Genomic DNA, 20,508 nt, shown 5'->3' with positions numbered 1-20,508 from the left:
AGTGAAGGGGGTGGAGTTCCCAGTGTGTCAGACGGAGCAGAGCAGGAAGCAGAGAGGGGAAGGAGATTGGGGCAAGACGTCCTGCCGGAAGGGGCGGAGAGTAGTACCGAGAGCAGTGTAACTGTCAAGAGGAAGGTCAGAAGCAGCGTACGCGCGCCAAGTTCAAATGTGGAGGCGCGCGGAAGTGAGGAGAGCCCGGAGGAGGAGCCTGGTCCCAAAGCACGAAGGAGGGGGGAGCAGGCGTCAGCGGATTCAGCTTCTGGGGAATCCCGGAGGGAGGGCACCCAGGGGGGCAGAAAGACCCTGCGGAAAAGGAAGGACAGGAAGAGGTGGTCCAGCACAAGCCTCTTAAACTGGTGTAGAGGCGGGACTGATTCAGAGGGGACTTCAGCGGTCTAAGCCTAACAGACGTGGGGCCACGCGCCTCGGCTGTGAACTGACAATGTTGCTCTTCAATAAAAGCTTTTGTATATAAGCTGGACTGGGCGTTGGTCTCTTGTGAGCTGGGACCTTGGGTGGCCCTGACAGTAATAATAAATGATAATAACATGCACTGCATTATGGCATGAGCAAAAGGAAATGAAATGATCAGAGATCAATATTTCACTGTGGCAGGGCCTATACAGTGGTACCTCGGGTTACATACGCTTCAGGTTACATACACTTCAGGTTACAGCCTCCGCTAACCAAGAAATATTACCTCGGGTTAAGAACTTTGCTTCAGGATGAGAACAGAAATCGTGCTCCGCAGCGGCAGCAGGAGGCCCCATTAGCTAAAGTGGTGCTTCAGGTTAAGAACAGTTTCAGGTTAAGAACAGACCTCCAGAACGAATTAAGTTCTTAACCCGAAGTACCACTGTAGTTTGGAACTCCCTGCCTATTGATAACAGGCAGGCACCTTCACTGTACTCTTTTCAGAAAATAAAATAAATAAATGCATGCCACCCATCCAACTGGGTTGCCACAAAAGCCACTCTGGGTGGCTAAAACTGTTTAGGCAAGCCTAGCCAGACACATAAATACACATAGTTGGTATATTTTAATCCTTTTTACTGTTACTTTTAATTATTTAAGATCTTTTCAATTGCTTTACTGATAATTTTAATATTTCTTGTAAGCCGCTTAAAGGTTTTACTATAATCAAACAATATATAAGGTTTCTTAAATTAATAAATGAAAGTGTGGATATATAAATGAATGAAATTTGGGTGGTGGTGGAATAAGACCAAGAGGTTTAGAATGAGAAATGTAATGGAAACGCAAATAGAAGAGGGAATGTATATCCTTCTCTGATAATACCAGAACTTGGGACCATCCAATGAGCACTAATAAACCAATTAATTGACCTCTAGAATCTGTGGTCAATGGCTCAGATAGCTTTGATGAGGGATTAGACAAAACTCAAAGATCAGCGGTTATTAGCTCTGCTGGCTAATTGTACACTCCATTTTCATGAAGGTTTCCTTCATGACAACTCCCACAGGCATTGGGTTGGCCTCTCTTAGAGACAGGGTGATAGGCTAAGTGGAGCTTTGGTCCTGTCATATGTACAGAACCATATGTGTTAAGAACAAACACATTATGTTCAGAGCCTAAGAAGGCATGGGCGCATTGGGAAGAATGGACATCTTCATGTGTGGCATGGGGCAGTAGAGTGTGCCTGTGAAGGGTACCACCTCTCCAGTCATTATGCAAATCATTTCTTGGAAGCATTAAAACAGGACACTGAAAACTTCTGCCCAGAATCTTGAAATCACAACCCCACCCTCACCAAACATACCTCAATAGACCTTTTACATTGGTCCATTACTATTTATGATAATGAACTGGCAGACCCTAACACATTCGTTCATTCATACAAGGCCAGTTTGAGAAAGCAGATGTGGCTTACTGATGAAGTCAATTTACATGCAAGTGTCTAAATGCTCAAATATTAGCTGAATGTGTATTAAACGAGAGCTTTGGGGACCAAGCTGAAAACCTATGCCAATTGATATACTGTTGCTTTAGTCTTGTGCAATCAGGTTTTGGCCTTGTGAAATTAGTGTAGTTAACTTTCATTCACCCTCTTTCTAACGAGCATTGTTCTATGTATACGTTTAATTATCCTGCGAGCGGTATGAAAAAGTCACTGTGCAATTATTTAGCTCTTGCCCTTGGAAAACAAAATCACTCAAAGCTCAAGCTTTAAAGCTGTTGTGTTGTGCTTTTCAGATTCTTCCCAGAATTACCCCAGTGTGTCATTCCATGACCCCTTCTGCCCAGCCAACAGATATTAATATTTTTAATTATAGCTTGGAAGGAGAGGGAAAAAGTTTACAGGACAAGTAGACACCAGCAAAAAATAACTGCTTAAAATACTGCTTCTGAAAAAGATGCCACAGAAACTGTAAAAGGTTACTGAGAGACCTTGATTTGCCAGGATGGTAATACTTGCACTACAAGTTTATGCTAGGTGTGTTAAATTTTATACACTATATTTACCATTTCATTTATTCTTTCTAGCCCATCCTCAACATGAAGGTGATTAGAGCTTCTTACCCTCCTTTTTTTACTTAAAAAACCATGCCCCTTGGCTAGATGCATGACAATACAACTGGTCGTTACCTCCAGTGGGAAACTTATCCATGTCTCCGATAGAGAAATCCAGCTGCCCAGAGCACGAGTAGTATGAATGAGTCTTCTCTCTCTATAAGCCAGATTGCATAGTAAGTACAAAGGTGTGTAACTATAGCTTGGAGGCATTAAAAAAAATAAAATTTGAAAGGGTGGTTGAGAATGAAGACGCTTCTGCCTAATAAGCCCACTTCCCTTCTCTAAATGCCCTCCCCAACAATTGTGTCATTCCAAAGAAGCAGCAGGAGCAAGGGGGTAACTCATCTTGTACCCTGTGTATTACCCTACTCTAAATGCTACCTCCTTAGTATCTTTTGCCTTGTGGTATACAGTACAGAGGTACCTTGGGTTAAGAACTTAGTTCGTTCTGGAGGTCAGTTCTTAACTTGAAGCACCACGTTAGCTAATGGGGCCTACTGCTGCCACTGCGCAATTTCTGTTCTCATCCTGAAGCAAAGTTCTTAACCTGAGGTACTATTTCTGGGTTAGCGGAGTCTGTAACCTGAAGCGTCTGTAACTCGAGGTACTACTGTACTTCCAAATCTGCTAACATCCAATGTAAACCTCAGTGGAAGGAAAAGCCATTAAGTTAGGGGCTGATTTGGAGCAGGAAAATGATGGCCAAGGAAACGGATACAACCCACCCACCTTTCATTCTGCTTCTCTGCTCTCAGCTGCACCCACCCAAAACAACATGAAGCTAAACAGAGCAATCAGGCTATAGTTCCACATGTAACAAGTGGTTTGCTTAAAAGTGAGGCAGGAGTGTGCCTCCCATTGAAGAAAGAAATAGCCAGCAAAATCAGAAAGAAGGAAATGGATCAACATGCCCTTTTATGAGTTGCCTGCCTTATGTGCAGTTATGTTTACAGGCAACGAGGAGAATGGATTGTGTCATAAATTGGAAAATGTACATATAGAATTCCTTTATGAATCCAATAAAAAGTTAGAGAGGCGTTTTCTTTTACAAATGCCATTCCTGGCACAACACATGGAAACCGCAATCAATTTCTTCAAGCCCTTACAGAAGTGAAGTTTCCCACTAAAGGCTGCCAAGTGGCATCACTAGGGCACTTCAGCTATGTGGGAGAAGGAGATTCAGATTCTCAACTGATAGCAGCACCACACAGTCACTGACAAGGTAGATCAGGGCTATGGAACCAGATTCGGCCTTGGGGAAGCCATGCCTCTTTGCCATTGCTCGGCAGCTGCATTCTAGTGGTGCTGCAGCTGAGACAAAAGCCGGCATGACCCAAGTCGATATGCCACTCCCCACCCTCAGAAAACGATGTTTTAAAACTCCCCTCCTTGTGATTCCTCACCCCATGCTGCTCTGCTGAACTGAGCTCCAGGGTGCTTGAGGTAACCTGAGTGGTGGCTCCCACCCTAGACAAGAAAGGTAAGGTGTGAGGGAAACCTTCAGAACTGCCACTTTGAGCAATAGCTAAACAGGAGGTTAGGCAGAGCACCGTAAGCAGAAGAAGAGAATGGCTTCTTCTCCAGTACTTGCACTGCTCCATCCACTCCCACTCAGAGTTATCCTTCAGCTTCTGCAATATCCCTAAGATTGTAAATGAGCAGCAGTGGCTCAGTGAAACTCTTGCACCTTCCTGTTACTACTGCCTGTACTCCTATCCCCATACTCACTGCCAGAGCATGCCTTGCCCAGAAAATATTACCCAGACCCCTTGATACTGCAGTGCCTGTCCTAGCAGCTATCATTTTTATATGCATAGTGAGCTGAATATTTTTGTTATTTGTGACTAAATTTGCAAATGTGACATGAGTGCACCAACTCCTTTCAGAAATCTTTTTAAAAATGCAATTTATTTATTGCATTTATACCCCACCTTTCCCCCAGGAGTTCAAGGTGGTGTATATGATAGTCACCCCCCCCATTTAACCCCCTCAACCATCCTATGAGGCAGGTTAGGCTGAGAGGCAGTGACTGGTCAGAGGTCACCCTGTGTGTTTAATGGCTGAATACAGATTTGCTCCCTTGGTGTCCCAGGACCTAGTCTGACAATCTTAACACTCATATAAGCACACTGAGGATTCACAGAATGAAGAAAAACATCTACTTGGATGCAAAGCATGAACTCATCACTGCTACTGATGGCCAACAAGCATAGACTAATAATCTGTCCCAAAGTGCAGAGCTAAAGAACAAAACAAAAACCTCCCACATGCTATGCAGGCATTAATGTTTTCTCAAACAATTTTTCAAAGCTTCAACACCTGCTACAAATGTCAGCAGCAACAGCACCCAAAACTTCAGATCAAATGGACTATGATGAAAATATTGTCCAGATAAAATTGCCTTGAGGTCGATCATGAGATAGGTCATTAGGTTTGTTCAGAAAACAAATTGCCAGAGAATTGGCTTGACTATGATTTGGAAGTTTTATAGATCACATCAGCCTTTCTCTATTATGATCTAAGTTGTGAATGAAAGACAGCCAAGTGTAGGATGACAAGTAGAGTGTTGGGAAAGAATAAGGAAGGCCAGTGTTTGAATCCCTTTTCAGACATAATGTTCATTTAGTGACTTTGGGCCAGTCCCTCACTTTCTTGGACTCTGCAGTCCAAGCCCTGGCTAGGCAGAGGAAGAGCTTAACGCAACAGCAGAATCACCACTGCGTCTGAAGCCCTGTCACTCATGCAAGCTGGTATGGGAAGGACAGAGGCAGGTCAACTGCTGTGGCAGCCTGCAGGTGGCACAGTGGTCAGGCCCACATTCAGCTTGATTCTGTCAAGAGATGACAGTGGGGCTGTCTCAACCACACCCACCTGGAATGGCAAATTTTGGATGAGCAGAACAGGGATGGTTGCATTGCTCTAGCAGAGGTTGGGCTGGGCAGAGGGACACCACCAGCCAATTCTACCCACTCATTCCCCAGCTTGGTACAAGGTGAATTTGGATTGCAGCCTCAGCTGCTTCATAGAGTTGTTGCTTTCGAATAAAGCAAGTTATTTTACATTCATTTAAAATTTCAAATAAAACAAAAGGATAAGTAAAACAGTAGCATATAGTCTATACCTGCAGCAAATGTGTTTATATTAATGCACCAGGTTTGAACCATTTAATGCCATCAATAACTAGAAATCAACTACTGGATATAAAAAGAAGTAGAGAGCCTGAGTTCCAGAAATGGCTGAATCGTAAATTGGGGCTTGGTGTCAGCTACAATTATCTACAGTTACAGTGACCTCAAAACAGCCCTTAAAGTCCAAGCCCAAATTACCAGGAATGACTTGAGAGAATATTCAGGCCAGACTTTAGGCACACACCTTTCAAAGGCAGAACATCACAGTTGTGAAGGCAACCTCCCAGAATGCCTCTCTCCCCACATCCAAAAGATCTAAGAGAACATAAGAAAGGAAGTGGTCTCTAAAGTAAGCAAATTCAAAGCCACTGACCTTTAGCAGACTGGAAATCACATTCAGCTATGTTTCTAGAAGAAAACATTCCACTACTACAAATTAGTGACAGTTCAGAATACACACACACAATTTTAAAGCTTCAAACAGAATTCAGAAAAGTTTGCTTTGGATGGTGGAAGGATGTGGTTAATCACTAAAAACCATATATTTATTACAGTGGCATAAACATTTAAGTTTTAAAGCAAGGTGATGGCTGTTACAACACAATTTGATTCATGTAAGGGAAGCTGAATGGGACATGGGTGGTGCTGTGGGTTAAACCTCAGAGCCTAGGACTTGCCGATCAGAAGGTCGGCGGTTCGAATCCCCGCAACAGGGTGAGCTCCTGTTGCTTGGTCCCTGTTCCTGCCAACCTAGCAGTTCGAAAGCACGTCCAAGTGCAAGTAGATAAATAGGTACCGCTCCGGCGGGAAGGTAAACGGCATTTCTGTGAGCTGCTCTGGTTCGCCAGAAGCGGCTTAGTTATGCTGGCCGCATGACCCAGAAGCTGTATGCCGGCTCCCTCAGCCAATCAAGTGAGATGAGCGCCAGAACCCCAGAGTCGGCCACGACTGGACCTAATGGTCAGGGGCCCCTTTACCCCTTTACCTTTAAGGGAAACTGAAGACAGTGGACTGTTTTTGCTTAAAAACTTTAATAGGTAAAGGTAAAGGACCCCTGGACAGTTAAGTCCAGTCAAAGGTGACTATGGGGTGTGGCACTCATCTTGCTTCAGGCTAAGTGAGTCTGTGTTTGTCCGCAGACAGCTTTCCGGGTTATGTGGCCAGCATGACTAAACCACTTCTGGCACAACAGGACACTGTGACAGAAGCCAGAGCTCACAGAAATGCTGTTTATCTTCCCGCTGCAGCAGTACCTATTTATCTACTTGCACTGGTATGCTTTTGAACTGCTAGCTCATCCCGTCACATGGATTTGAACCTCTGACCTTCCAATCAGCAAGCCTGAGAGACTCAGTGGTTTAGACCACAGTGCCACCCGCATCCCTAAAAACTTTAATATCTGTTTCATTAGACATTTGTGTTTGTGTGTGTGTGTGTGTGTGTGTGTGTGTGTGTATACCTAACCTCCTTGAAAGACCATAGATAAAAGACAAATGCATTTATGTCTATGTAGGTTTTGATTACAAGGTACACAAACATGTACATTTTTCTGGATAGTCTCAGAATGTTTTTGTGATGGGATCATCTCTTTAGTTTTGTGGTATATCTATTGAGTCTGACATCACTGGCTTGCAAGATATCCTTGGCCTGCTAGGCATTAGGTAAGATCCAGCAGATGTAACAGGACTTTCACTTTCTCTCTTCCCTCTTTTAGCACAGATGGGGGGGGGGGCTGTAAGAGGAAGAAGTGAAGGTCCCATTTGCACAAGTGAAGGTCCACTGTGCTAGTGCAATATTCAACAGCACCCTTTGCCCTTAACCGAGCAATTTGGTGACCTGCCCAGAAGGTATCAATAAAATACTCAGGGTGGTATGCAACTATGATTTACTCAGAGTAGACCTTCTGAAATTAATGTACCAACATGGGTAAATGTTGTGAGTAAACCTTAGTTGAATCCCACCCTCAATATCAACTGTCTTTCAATTATATTATGCTGCAAGCATTACATTTAAGCCACTCTAGTTCTATTGTGCTCAGTTGGACTAAATGGGTCCACATCACTGTGGAATCTTGCTCTGAATGGCCAGTGTGTTTGTGTGTTTAAATAAGCCTTGCTTCTTTTGCTTCATATAATTTTAATTTTTAACATTTAAAGGTTGCTCTATTAAGAAAGTGCACTTAGAGTGTGTGCAGCATGGCATCGTTAAACAGATGGATCTTAATGGGCTCTTGCTATTATCATACCCAATTTACGGATGCTTATGGACTCTGAAAATAGCAGTAGGCTATCAATGAAGATAGATTTGCCTTGTGAAATGGACAAGACTGAGCATGAATACAGAATTTACTGGGCAGTAACTTACTGCAATGTGCATGTAACTATTTGGTAACCCAGTTGTCCACATTAGGTTTCTCACCCTTACAGCAGGATAGAAACAATGGAGCTAAGTGGTAAACATAATTTACTACACAATCAGATGAAAATTTGCCAAATATCAGGTGTGGCCAAATACTTGTTTTTTAACCACCCATTTCATCATCCTCTCAAGCGGTAAAAATACATTTCCCATGCGTCAGTTGAAGATTTGCTGGAAAATATATGGTAAAAGTTAACCATTCTTAGTACAAAATATTTTACTGATGAAAAAAAGGAATGACTTCCTTTTAATATATTTGCATCTAAGAGATGCAAATATGCAGAACTGGCTGGACTCTGTGCTAAAATATCAACATTTCCATGAACAAATAAATCCCTATTAAACAATGCCAGTAAATAAAATTTGCTTCCTACCCCCATGCCAGCCACAAGGTTTAAATGGTTCTGAAGCATGGAGAAAACATCTGTGAGGGGCAGTTGGCCAATCCAGAGAGATTATCACAGCTTTTGTATAAATAGAATTTAGGACACTTTTCTCTCTCTTCATTTTTCATGCAGCTTGGATTCATAAGTGTGAGATTATGGCATGAATGGCTCAGAAATACACAGAAAACTAAAGTGAATGTTTTTTGTAATTAAAGCTGTGGATGTTTGCCTTAATTTTCTTCCTTGTTAATTAAACCCTTCAGTGTTCATGTCTGATAATTCATAATAAAATATTTGGGCAACTAACACCAGTGAAGATTTCCTCAGAAAAGTGTCTGATAACCTATTTTCTTTGGTCACACTTTGGTAGGATTCTTTGGAATTATGTGATTTGAAAGAATCCCATATTCTAACACAGCATGCCATGTAGAAAAGATCCAAAAATCAAAGTATGATCCTCAGTGTTTAATGTGTTGATCTAAGATTACACAATTCATATAAAGTAAACCTTGCTGCCAGGGTTGAAGCCACTTGAGAGCAAATAATCAGAGCTCCCAAGCGGATGTGATGTCTGCCAAAAGCTGCAAAACTTGCATACAGTGCCAAACAGAAGCCACACAGCTGCAGGTCAGGGTCAGATCCACTCCTAAGCTCCTGAGTGGATCTAATGTGGTACTGTGGCTTTCATTGCCAAGTATGGAACGAAGGCTCCAAACTGTTACTTTGCAAAAGTGGTATACCTTCAGCCATCCCTGACATCATACACTAGGTGACGGATAGGTTGGAAGCTCTGCCACCTGTTAAGTGCAACCTGCAGAGGCTTGGCCACAACTGGATCTCTCCTGCCAGTTAAAACTTGTTCTCTGCCCCTTGCGTAACCCTTCAAGATGTCTAGGATTCTTCACTTGTTGGGTGGGGAAACAACAATGCTGAGGGGGATAGCTCTTGTTAGACAGACCCTAGAAATAAGCAGGCCACAGAGCATCCACAGTGCCGAAGGCGCTTTCATAGCATCACCTGCAGGAGACAAATTCCTCAGCCAGCCCACCAAACAACAACAGCTCCACAGAAAGCGAATGCTGATAGCCTGCAGATTACAGTGGTACCACGGGTTACATACACTTCAGGTTACATATGCTTCAGGTTACAGACTCCACTAACCCAGAAATAGTACATTGGGTTAAGTACTTTGCTTTAGGATGAGAACAGAAATTGTGCTCCGGCGGCACAGCGGCAGCAGGAGGCCCCATTAGCTAAAGTGGTGCTTCAGGTTAAGAACAGTTTCAGTTTAAGAACAGACCTCTGGAACAAATTAAGTGCTTAACCCGAGGTACCACTGTACTGACTGTCCTCCTCACCCCAAAGGAAGTTTATAGGATCACCCTGACAAGAGCTGTTCTTGATTATACTGAAGAAAAAAGTGGGTTGTTACAAAACTTGCAATGGATCACTGAGTTGAGGCCTTTCAGCCTACATTTAACGTTTATTTATGGCAATGAAATATTCTGGTGGATCTTTTGTTTAATTGGTTAACTGAGGGGAAAGGTTCTTAAGTTAGACAGATGGTAGCAAGGAAATCTCCACAGAAAGGAGAAGCAAGCAAGTGCACCAGAGTTCTGCATCCCAGCTGGAGAAGCCACTCACCATCCATATGAAAGAAGGGGGTTTGTACTGTGGAGAAGGGTTTGCTCTGGACTTCTCTTGCACAAAATATCCCTCTCCATGGGTCTATGTTATTCTTTGGCAAAACAGGAAATGTACCCACTGAATCCACCTTGTACTGCTCTAACAATGAGAAGATCTTAATACTATATATACACCTCACAGACTTGGTACTATAGATACCCTACAGATTTTTCATCTCAACAATAATGGTTGCTTCTATGGACTTTGCTATGAGGCAATCAGTGTCTGCCATATGCATTCTTTCCCACACTCAACTATTGGTATAAGAACCCATTATCATATGCCGTAAGATGGGATGGCAGGTTAAAATTCACTTGTGAATTTCACTTGACTTTCACCAGCAAAATGGAACTTTCTCCTCTCCCTTGCAGCTCCCTAAGGTAAAGGTAAAGGTAAAGGTACCCCTGCCCGTACGGGCCAGTCTTGACAGACTCTAGGGTTGTGCGCCCATCTCACTTAAGAGGCCGGGGGCCAGCGCTGTCCGCAGACACTTCCGGGTCACGTGGCCAGCGTGACATTGCTGCTCTGGCGAGCCAGAGCCGCACACGGAAACGCCGTTTACCTTCCCGCTAGAAAGCGGTCCCTATTTATCTACTTGCACTTTGACGTGCTTTCGAACTGCTAGGTTGGCAGGTGCTGGGACCGAGCAACGGGAGCGCACCCCGCCGCGGGGATTCGAATCGCCGACCTTTCGATCGGCAAGCCTTAGGCGCTGAGGCTTTTACCCACAGCGCCACCCGCGTCCCACACATTCTCAGCAGCTCCCTACACATTCTCAGCAGCTCCCTACACATTCTGCAGCTCCCTACACATTCTCAAAAGCAGCTCTAGCGCATTGGGTGACAGTAACAAGCCAGCAGTAAATCACACCAAACAAGCGGGAGTTAACTCTATTAGCAAAACAGGACCTGCACAGGAGTCACGAGCACATCAACTCAGGTCTTGCCCTCATGAAGCAGTTGCTAAGACTAAAGGTCCTGCTTCCTCACAGCCAGCTATGTCTCCTCCTCTCTAAGTTGCTTTCCAAGCAATTGGTGCCTCTGCATGTGTACCTGTCTCTTCTCCTGCTTCATGCCTTTCCTGGTTGTGGGTGATCAGGGGGAGGGGAACTTGTGTTGCCCCCTCCCACTCCAACCTGTGCTTTTTCACAAGCCTGACCATCTCTGCTTCTTGGCTTCCCTCCTCCCCTGCTTCAGCTTCTGTCTCTAATTCTGGACTTCTTTCTGCCACAGACTCTCCTGGCTCAATAATCCCTGTTACCTCTTCAGCTTCTGACCTCCTCCCAGTCTTCTGCCTCTGACCACTCATTATCATCCCACCAACACTCGCTGAGCTCTAAGCCTTCTTCCCTTGGGGGTTTCCCAGCTGGTCCCCCCCCACATCATTCATTTACATCCAACCAGTCCCTGACATCAGAGGACCCTTCAGAAAACATTTGGCAAGAAGGTGATGGTAGTGGTGGTGAGTAAATGGAAGTGCCACTACACCAGCAGAACTCTGATGGTAACACTGTGGCTACATTCCCAGGAGTGCACCTCATTGTTGTAGAGCAGGGATGGGGAACCAGTGGCTCTGCAGATACTTCTGGACTCCAACTTACATCAGGATCCAGCCAGCACTGTCCATGGTCAGGCCTGACAGAAGCTGGAGTCTAATAATATCTGGAGAGTCACAGGCTCCCCAACCTTGCTGTAGGACCATGACTTTTCTGTAAGCAGACCATTTCCTTAAATTAGGAAATAACTGTAAACAAGTAGGGGAGAGGCAAAGAGTCATTTATGTGGGCCTTGTTGGAGATTCAGGGTGCAATACTAACAGTGGCGTAGCGTGGGTTGTCAGCACCCGGGGCAAGGCAAGTAATTTGCGCCCCCTAACCCGTGGATTTGCGCCCCCTAACCCGTGGATTTGCGCCCCCTAACCTGTGGATTTGCCCTAACCCCAGATGTTGCGCCCAGTGCGGCCCGCCCCCCCTGCACCCCCCACGCTACGCCACTGAATACTAACTTTCACTCAGCACTAGTGAGTCTCTCACAAATGGTCAGACAGACTGGTTAAGACAAAGGCATTCTTGCTCAGGGTGGTCGCAGCACTGACTATACACCATAGGAAAGGACTATCAAGCCATGTATTTTTTTCTGGCCTATGGTTGCAGGAATGTAATGAGGAAAGAACAGAAAGAAAACAAAGTTTTTTATGTAGAAAAATAATATTTGGCTTGGCACTGAAGACTTCACCTTCCACAAGTAGAATGTCTTCTCCATCCACAAGAAGCTTTTGATCCTTCTGGCATAGGGAAAATATGGTGACTTTTGATTCATTTTTTCTCCTGCAGCCCGCGACACTTCACATACTGCTCTAAAAGATCCCTCAAGAACATTGTGGAGGTACTGGGGGACACAACTTCCTGGACTGTCCCCTTTTTAAAAATTATAATTAAAATGAATGTACTCCGAACATGGAATGAATGTTTGTTTTTTTATTTTGTTTTTATTTTCTGTTGATTACTTATGTTACACAGTTTTAAAAACCAATACAGCATATAAAAAAGAAAGGAAAAGAAAAGAAAAGAAAAGAAAAGAAAAGAAAAGAAAAGAAAAGAAAAGAAAAGAAAAGAAAAGGAAAGAAAGAAAGAAAGAAAGAAAGAAAGAAAGAAAGAAAGAACTCTAAACAGCTATGGGGGGACGGGACCCTGAGAGCTAGTCTGACTTAGCAAACAGAGTAGGCTTTGGAGATTTTTGACTTTCTCTTCTCTTATCATTGGATGCCCTAAGTCTGGATCTCACAACCTCAGTTCCCCATCGACAAAAATTGGATTAGTTGTTGTGAAGATGAAGACAATCGGATTTGGAGCACATTCAGCACGCTGGAACGTGCTGGAGAAATTAACCCCATACAAATGTCCAGCAGCAATGCACTTCCCATGAAAGTACAACTCAATTCCAACACACTGCTGGAAATACAAGGGTTAATAGAACCATAAGAGATGGAATGGAACCACGAGATCATTCAGATCACCCCCGGTATGCTCATCCACACAGCATTCTTCCCCTCTGCACCATAAGCTAGACCACATCTTTCCAAAAGGAGATAGCAGGAATACAGTTCAATCAACAGTAGAGGGGTAAAATCTTGAATAAAGTTGGGTTGATCAGCTACTGAAAATGTTTCTACAGCCAAACACAGAAACTGTACCAGCATGCTTGCAAGGCAGGAAAACAGTCTACAGTACTTGCTATCTTCAAGTCTACAAAGCCAAATTTAAGTCCATGACATAATACAGTGATAGCAAAATTCTTCAATGCTGAATGACTGCAGTGTTGGTCTCTTGTGTGTGTGCCCATGACCATGAGCTTTGCAACTGTATAAAGAATGAATTTCCTGTGACAAAGAGATCTCTGAATGATTTTTAGTATATAACTCAGATCCTCTTGAGCAGCTCAAGGAAAACAAACTATTTAATATAGCAAAGAGGGATTCTTTTATTTTTTACCCAGAGAACTATTCCATTGTCAAAAGTAAAAGAACCTTTTGAGTTGATGCAAGAGTTTAAAAGGTCCCTGCATTGCACAGGGCTTTGGATGCTTTCAGCAGCCACTATGCTGAAGCTTGAGAATACTGCAAGGGCATGCAGACCGAATGATTTAACACTCGTTCAAGAGACAAAAGACACCTACCTTTCTGCTGCTTAAAGGACTGTATAGAACCCGAGTGGTGAACCATCTTCATATATGGGAGCTTGGCTGTTGCCGTTTACTGAGCTTCAGGGAATCAAGGTGTTGCAAAATAGGAAACAGCCTGGCTTGCTGCTCCATAGAATCCAGCAGATTTGGAACAGCTATGTAACCCAGCACCTGCTTCAGTGAGCGCTCTCAGCTTGGAAGACTCTACTCCCTTCTGTTGTCATAGAAACCAGAAAGGCTGATCCAGCATCACACTCCCCTTAGTGGATGCTTTAGGTATAAGTCACTACATCAATCTAATGGGAAATGCAGCAATATATTGTTCTGAACCTTCTGGTGGTAGAAGCTGAATTCCCCCCACCCGGCAAGGTAAAGAAAGAAAACTCAAGCACATTCTCCTCCCGCCCCCTTTTTTATGATCACTGTATCAGCAAACCATTCCCAGACATCCATAGAAAGATACCCTTGAGCTAAACAGTGGGCAGAAATTTAAATTTCTGTCAGAACACTGATGACCAAGGAATTTTGCAGAATAGCAGTGCACACAACACATTTGATTGTTTTGTAGTACCTTTCAGAGCTCCCTAGTTTAAGGTTTCTAAAAGTCACCCACAACACGTGACATTTTTTCCCTATGCCAAATCTCCATGTAAGAAAAAACACACAAAACTGTCCACATGGGTGAAGTTCATTGGGATTTTTTAGTTTGCTACAAATACATTCACTGTGGAGCCAACATGTTTACAATCTTCCTTCCTTCCTTCCTTCCTTCCTTCCTTCCTTCCTTCCTTCCTTCCTTCCTTCCTTCCTTCCTTCCATTTCTTTTTCAGACAGAATAAGTAAAATTTATAAGTGGTCACTATGATACAAATGGACACTTGGCTTTATTCACTCTAAATAAGGGCATGGAACTTTCAACACATTTCTTGCTAAGGAAAGGCAGGATCAGGTTTGCATGCCCTTCTTCACATGTTCCAAGAATATGTGACAGCCATCACAGAGATACGGGGACTAGCTGTGCCTCCTGCCAACCACAGGATTGATAAGGGACGATAAGCACGTACATTGGGATGTAAGTAAAGATCCCTCCATGCGAGAGGGGACCCTGATTGGGTAGGAATCCCCCCTTACATGGGAAGTAGGTAAAGGTAAAGGGTCCAGTCGTGACTGAGTCTGGGGTTGCGGTGCTCATCTCGCTTTATTGGCTGAGGGAGCCAGCGTACAGCGTCCGGGTCATGTGGCCAGCATGACTAAGCCACTTCTGGCAAACCAGAGCAGTGCACAGAAACACAATTTACCTTCCCGCCGGAGCGGTACCTATTTTTCTACTTGCAGTTTGACGTGCTTTCGAACTACTAGGTTGGCAGGCACAGGGACCAAACAACGAGAGCTCACCCTGTCACGGGGATTCAACAGCCGACCTTCTGATCGGCAAGTCCTAGGCTCTGTGGTTTAACCCACAGCGCCACCTGCATCCCACATAGGAAGTAGAGTTAACACAATTTGGTGCTAAGGTCCAGGTTTTGAATTCCAACTCAGCCACAGTACGTTACTGTTTGGGAATGTGTCCAAGAGGAATAATAGAGGGCAGGGGGTGGTGTTGTAAAAGAGAGAGATCAAGAGAGATCGAGAGAGAGAGATCATGGATCTCCAGGAAATGTCACTCTAGCAAGAATTCTGTTACCACAAGGTCCCTTGGTGACATTATGCTTGTACCATGGGTCAGATTTTTGAGGATGCAGCTTCTTTGGAAGAGAAATCTTTCTCCATTGCCTTACACATAGGAAGGGGTGTGTGTGGAAAAACAGAATAAATCCCCAGAAAATATTAGACTGGGAAAATGTCACCTCCAAAGAAGGACCCTAAGTTTATTGGGTAGGGGAAAGTATAGAAAAAACAAAGCCCCCCCTTTTTTTTACTGTTTACTTCATCATGTCTTCCCCCAATTGAGTGTTAAACCACTCTGGATTGTAGCTCTGTGGGGAGAATAGATGTCTTCAAACAATTCTAAGCACCTTTAACAGACTACAGTTCACATAGTCATGACTATTTAAAGTGCTATAATACTGCCCTGGTTGGTTGGGTTTGTTTTTTATATGTTTGTTTCATGAAGTTATATATTGTTATTTTACATTGTTTTTAATGTTATATTTTAATGCTGCTACCTTCCCTAGGACCCTAGAGGGAAGGGCAGGTATAATTAATAATAATAAATAAATAAATAATAATAATAATAATAATAATAATAATAATAATAATAATAATAAATGTCAGCATAGAGGTATTTTTTCGAAGAGCTTTCTTTTAATGACGCACAGGAAGAAGACAAAAACAAAAGTTTTTTAAAAATAAATAATTTTTAATGTAACACTTAGGCTACTTATGTTTTATTTAAATATTGTGCTAGAGCTTTGGCTTGCTCTTCATAAAGGCAAAGGGTTTTTTTCCAGTTACGTTAGAGTAGACCCATTCAAATCAATAGACCTAAATGAGTTGCATCAATTCATTCCAGTGGATCTACTTGGAGCCCCTCCAATGTGAATCTGATGCTCTCATTGCTCTGGGGAGTCTCCTATATCAGAAAAAGCAATGGTTTGGAGCCAAAGCTAGTCATCCTTAAAGGAGACCCAGTGAAATCAATGGGACTTAAGTTAGTTTAAGGATGACTACCGGTAACTCTGGATTCAATCTAATGGACCTCATGGCATCTAAAAGCCCAGACTTCTTTTTCTCATGTTTGAGCAGTTTGTCAGCTTCAGTCAAAGCACCATACCAACATGCAGCTTTTAGACAGAAATATCCACACATTTCAAAGCCACTGCTCCCTTGAGCGTAGGCAGCAAAATTGCTTTTCACACTACCAGGTGTTTTTTTTCTGTTTTAGCAAATCTGAAGGAAGGTATGAAATAGTTAACACAAACATTTTTTGCCAGGCTGTTTGTAATAGAAACATACATTTTTTTTAACCCTCAGGCAGACATAAATATGAGATAGAAAATATGGCTGCTGGGGAAGGCCTGTTAAAAGGAGGCAAATATATGCCCATAAAATAGGCTTTAAACTTTAAAGTTTAAATTAAATTCATTTTCCTCCAATCCATCAACCTGTGAATATAAAATAAGAGGCAATAGGCTGAAAATATGAAGCTCATAAAATAAGCCTGATCCACCAGTATAAACATAGGATAGGTTTTATCATTGTGATTTAAGTAATTAGGTTTCAGACAGCAATCTCATTAGGAATTGCTATCCTTCACCATATTACAAACACAATGAATGTGTTATATTATTAAAACTAAATTCTGGAGAAGTGAGAAATCTTGGTAGGCAATGGACAAAAAAAGAGAGCAATTATGCAGCAGTTGAAATGTACAACTGTTTTGTTAACCTAGAAGAAAAACAAAACTGCAGGTTCGCTAATTTGTTGTCACCCGTGAGCTAAACAAGAAAAGTTATTTTACTGGCGCTAATGAATAAGAAATTAAATAAGCTCCTCTGTGCCATCCATCCTACTAAAAAGTAGCATCCTAGTAACATAGCATTGTAGGGGTAGCCAGTGTAGCTGCCCTTCAGAAATTGTGAACTATAGGCTCCCATCACATAGCCAGCATGGCCAACCCTGAGAGATGTTGAAAGTTAGCCCACAATATGTGGAGGGCACAGCTTTGGTTACCCTTGATGTTGATACTTTCTAACTGCCTTTGAAATCCCCTTTCCTCTCTCCCCATTGTTAAAGTGTGTGAGGAGAAGAAGAGGAGGAGTTTGGATTCGATATCTGAAGGAATCTCAAAGCGGCTAACATTCTCCTGTCCCTTCCTCCCCAACAACAAACCCTCTGTGAAGTGAGTGGGGCTGAGAGACTTCAGAGAAGCTACACCACATGTAACTTATTCCATATTCAGACACTAAATATCTTCCCACCCTCCAACTTCACAATGGTTCAAGTAAGAACAACCGCACACTCATGCCATCCATCGCATAGCATGTGAGGCTTGGTTTTTTGTTTTGTTTTTTACTTCAGGGTAGGGTCACTATTTTGAGGTGGATTTCATCTCCCTGATTTGTCCCCCATACAAACGTCTCCTAGCACTTGGGGTTTCTTGGGCTGTGCACATCAGGTATGAGAGGGCTGAATCAGAACCCACTGGCTCCTGATTCAATAATGCATTGGAAACTTCTGAGTTAGAGAGTCAGCTAACTGAGAGCAGCCAATCCCACTCTGCTTCCTCTTATCCAGCTTTAAGGTCTAATATGCCACCATGGTGTAGTGGTTAAGAGTGGTAGTCACGTAATCTGGGTAACCGGGTTCGCGTCTCCGCTCCTCCCCATGCAGCTGCTGGGTGACCTTGGGCCAGTCACACTTCTCTGAAGTCTCTCAGCCTCACTCACCTCACAGAGTGTTTGTTATGGGGGAGGAAGGGAAAGGAGATTGTTAGCCGCTTTGAGACTCCTTAGGGTAGTGAAAGGTGGGATATCAAGTCCAAACTCTTCTTCTTCTTCCTCCTCCTCCTCAGTCTAGGTAACATGTAGCTGAGGAAAGCCATTAGGTTTCTCCTCTGTACTTTCCTGCTCTCCATCTGCCTGATGTGCGAATGTCTCCCATGCTTAAGATCTGTCTTTTCCAGCCTAGTTGCATCTGACTTTCCCTCACTCTTAACTTGGGTTTATGGAACACCTGGTGGTGTATCATAAAGTTTAGTTATAAAATTTTCTTAATAGCCCTGAGAGTGAGTAATGCAAGTTGCATAGTTAATATGAATAACAATTGGCCATTGTGTACATTCACCACACCTCATGGGGAATTAATCTGACCGTGGAGAGGGAATGGTGCACATTTACTTGTCAAAATACATAATCTCCAACAGGCCTTGTGGGATGGGCCGATTTCAATTGCATCACACACACACTCTTGCTATTATGTATAACTTCCAACAGAACAGACCCTGAGACCTTCAAATTCAGGACTTTCCTCTGTGAAGTCAGACACATGTATGGCCTACCAACCCCAACAATGGGGCAAGGTGGGGTGGCAGGATCCACAGGGGGAGCAGATTTGGCCTCCAAGAATCTGGCCTCGCCTTCTGCTGCTACCACCATCCTAACTGGGGCTAAGCCATGGTCTGGCATACTGCCGCATCACAAGTGGTAAACCGAGAACAAACCTTAGTTACAGACCATGATTTATCTGAAGCAAGACAAATCTCAAGATTCAGGCATAACACTAAGCCAAACCATATCTTAGTCCTGGGTAGCAAAGCTGGAGCAGAACCCCGGGGGCAGGGAAGCATAGCAGCTATGGTTTTCCTTCCAATAACATGCACATTGGTTCATTCAACTAAATCATGATTTGGCTTAGCATTTCATGCAAACCGAATCTCTGTTTGGGACAAAACGTGGCGTGATAAGCACTGGATTTTGGTTTTAAAACCAAACTTGCAATACCTGTACCAGTCTAAATAACCATGGCAGATTTTGAAAGTTGAGCCTTCAAATGAGCAACTGAGCCTGATGTGAATGTCTACTAGGAAGAATTTCATAATTTTTTCAATTTTTATGTTATACTAATATATGTTGGCAGACACAATAAATACACCACTGTATATGTATGTAGTACACAAAATACAGTGTTTTTTTAAAAACCAGAGGCTCAAGTTAACTACTTAAATCTATGATTAGACAGCCAACTGAAAATGGGTCTGCATTTATTTATCTTCATTTATGAACTACTTCCTATGAAGCATCTTGAAGTGATTTAACAATAAACACACACACAATATAAACCATATAAATATTTTATCTAATTAATTAATATAATAATAATAATAATAATAATAATAATAATAATAATAATAATAATAATAATAATGTTAAACTCAAATCTGCAACAGAGAATAAGAAAAAATGAAAATGAAAATATGGTGTTAGTGTGCTGGAAATGAATCCATAAGTAATTCAGTACACAGAGACCCTTCATCCATCTGGGTGTAATCCCACAACTCCCTGCGAGTCAGGATTTGTAAAGACTAGCTCATTCTGGGTCTCTATCTGGCAGCTGAATGGCAGGAAAAAATCAAGATATGCAGCTTTTTCCCATTACTACATCACCAGACAGTGACAATGTTTCACCTTTTTATTTCTGATTATGATGCAATGGTCACATAGCCTCCATCCATACAAAGGTAATAATCAAGGCATCCAAGAGCAAATGTAATTTATATTTTTGAAAGTCTTCTAAATATTCAGAACTCACTCTCTGCTTCAACCTTTACATCTTTAGGATCATGAGTGGAATATAAGACTCTAGCCAGACCAAATCTCTTTAAACAAGCAAAATATAATTTGATCATGATTTCCCATCCCCTCCTTTAATTCCAATGTCACTTTCATTCCATTTTTAGATTCAAAATGCTGTTAAAACCCAAGCAGTTTTACCTAGCTACCTCTGTAACAATAGAATCAATCAGATAACAATGTTGTTTTGAGAATAAGATGTGCTCATGAACACTGATAAGCCATGCACCAGAAGCTAGGCATCAATTTTTAAAGACCTCTCGTCATTTTAAATCAAAGGAACACTACTTACAGTGTTTCTGGGTGCTTTTTTTGCATCGTACAGACACAAACAATTGTGTTACAGAAACCAATTAAATAATCAGATATCGCTGCAGTGTTTCTG

General features: G+C 42.7%; 1 protein-coding gene across 3 annotated transcripts in view; it reads right to left on the bottom strand.

The window, feature by feature from the left end:
- The window catches only part of ANO3 (anoctamin 3), a 233,760-nt gene that overhangs the window by 146,025 nt on the left and 67,227 nt on the right, over positions 1 to 20,508 (bottom strand). The window contains exon 1 of one of the 3 annotated variants that reach the window (XM_028729269.2): positions 13,828 to 14,043. The exons of the other annotated variants lie outside the window; for them this stretch is intronic. Coding sequence (XP_028585102.2) covers positions 13,828 to 13,879 — 52 coding nt within the window. The 5' untranslated portion in view covers positions 13,880 to 14,043. Of the gene's footprint in view, positions 1 to 13,827; positions 14,044 to 20,508 lie in introns of those variants that run through there. 3 annotated transcript variants of the gene reach the window in all.

This window comes from Podarcis muralis, chromosome 1 (genome assembly GCF_964188315.1).
Source record: "Podarcis muralis chromosome 1, rPodMur119.hap1.1, whole genome shotgun sequence".
In the NCBI taxonomy this organism is placed as follows: domain Eukaryota; kingdom Metazoa; phylum Chordata; class Lepidosauria; order Squamata; family Lacertidae; genus Podarcis; species Podarcis muralis.
Note: the sequence above shows the minus strand (reverse complement) of the source record. Positions and strands in the feature narration are given on the sequence as shown.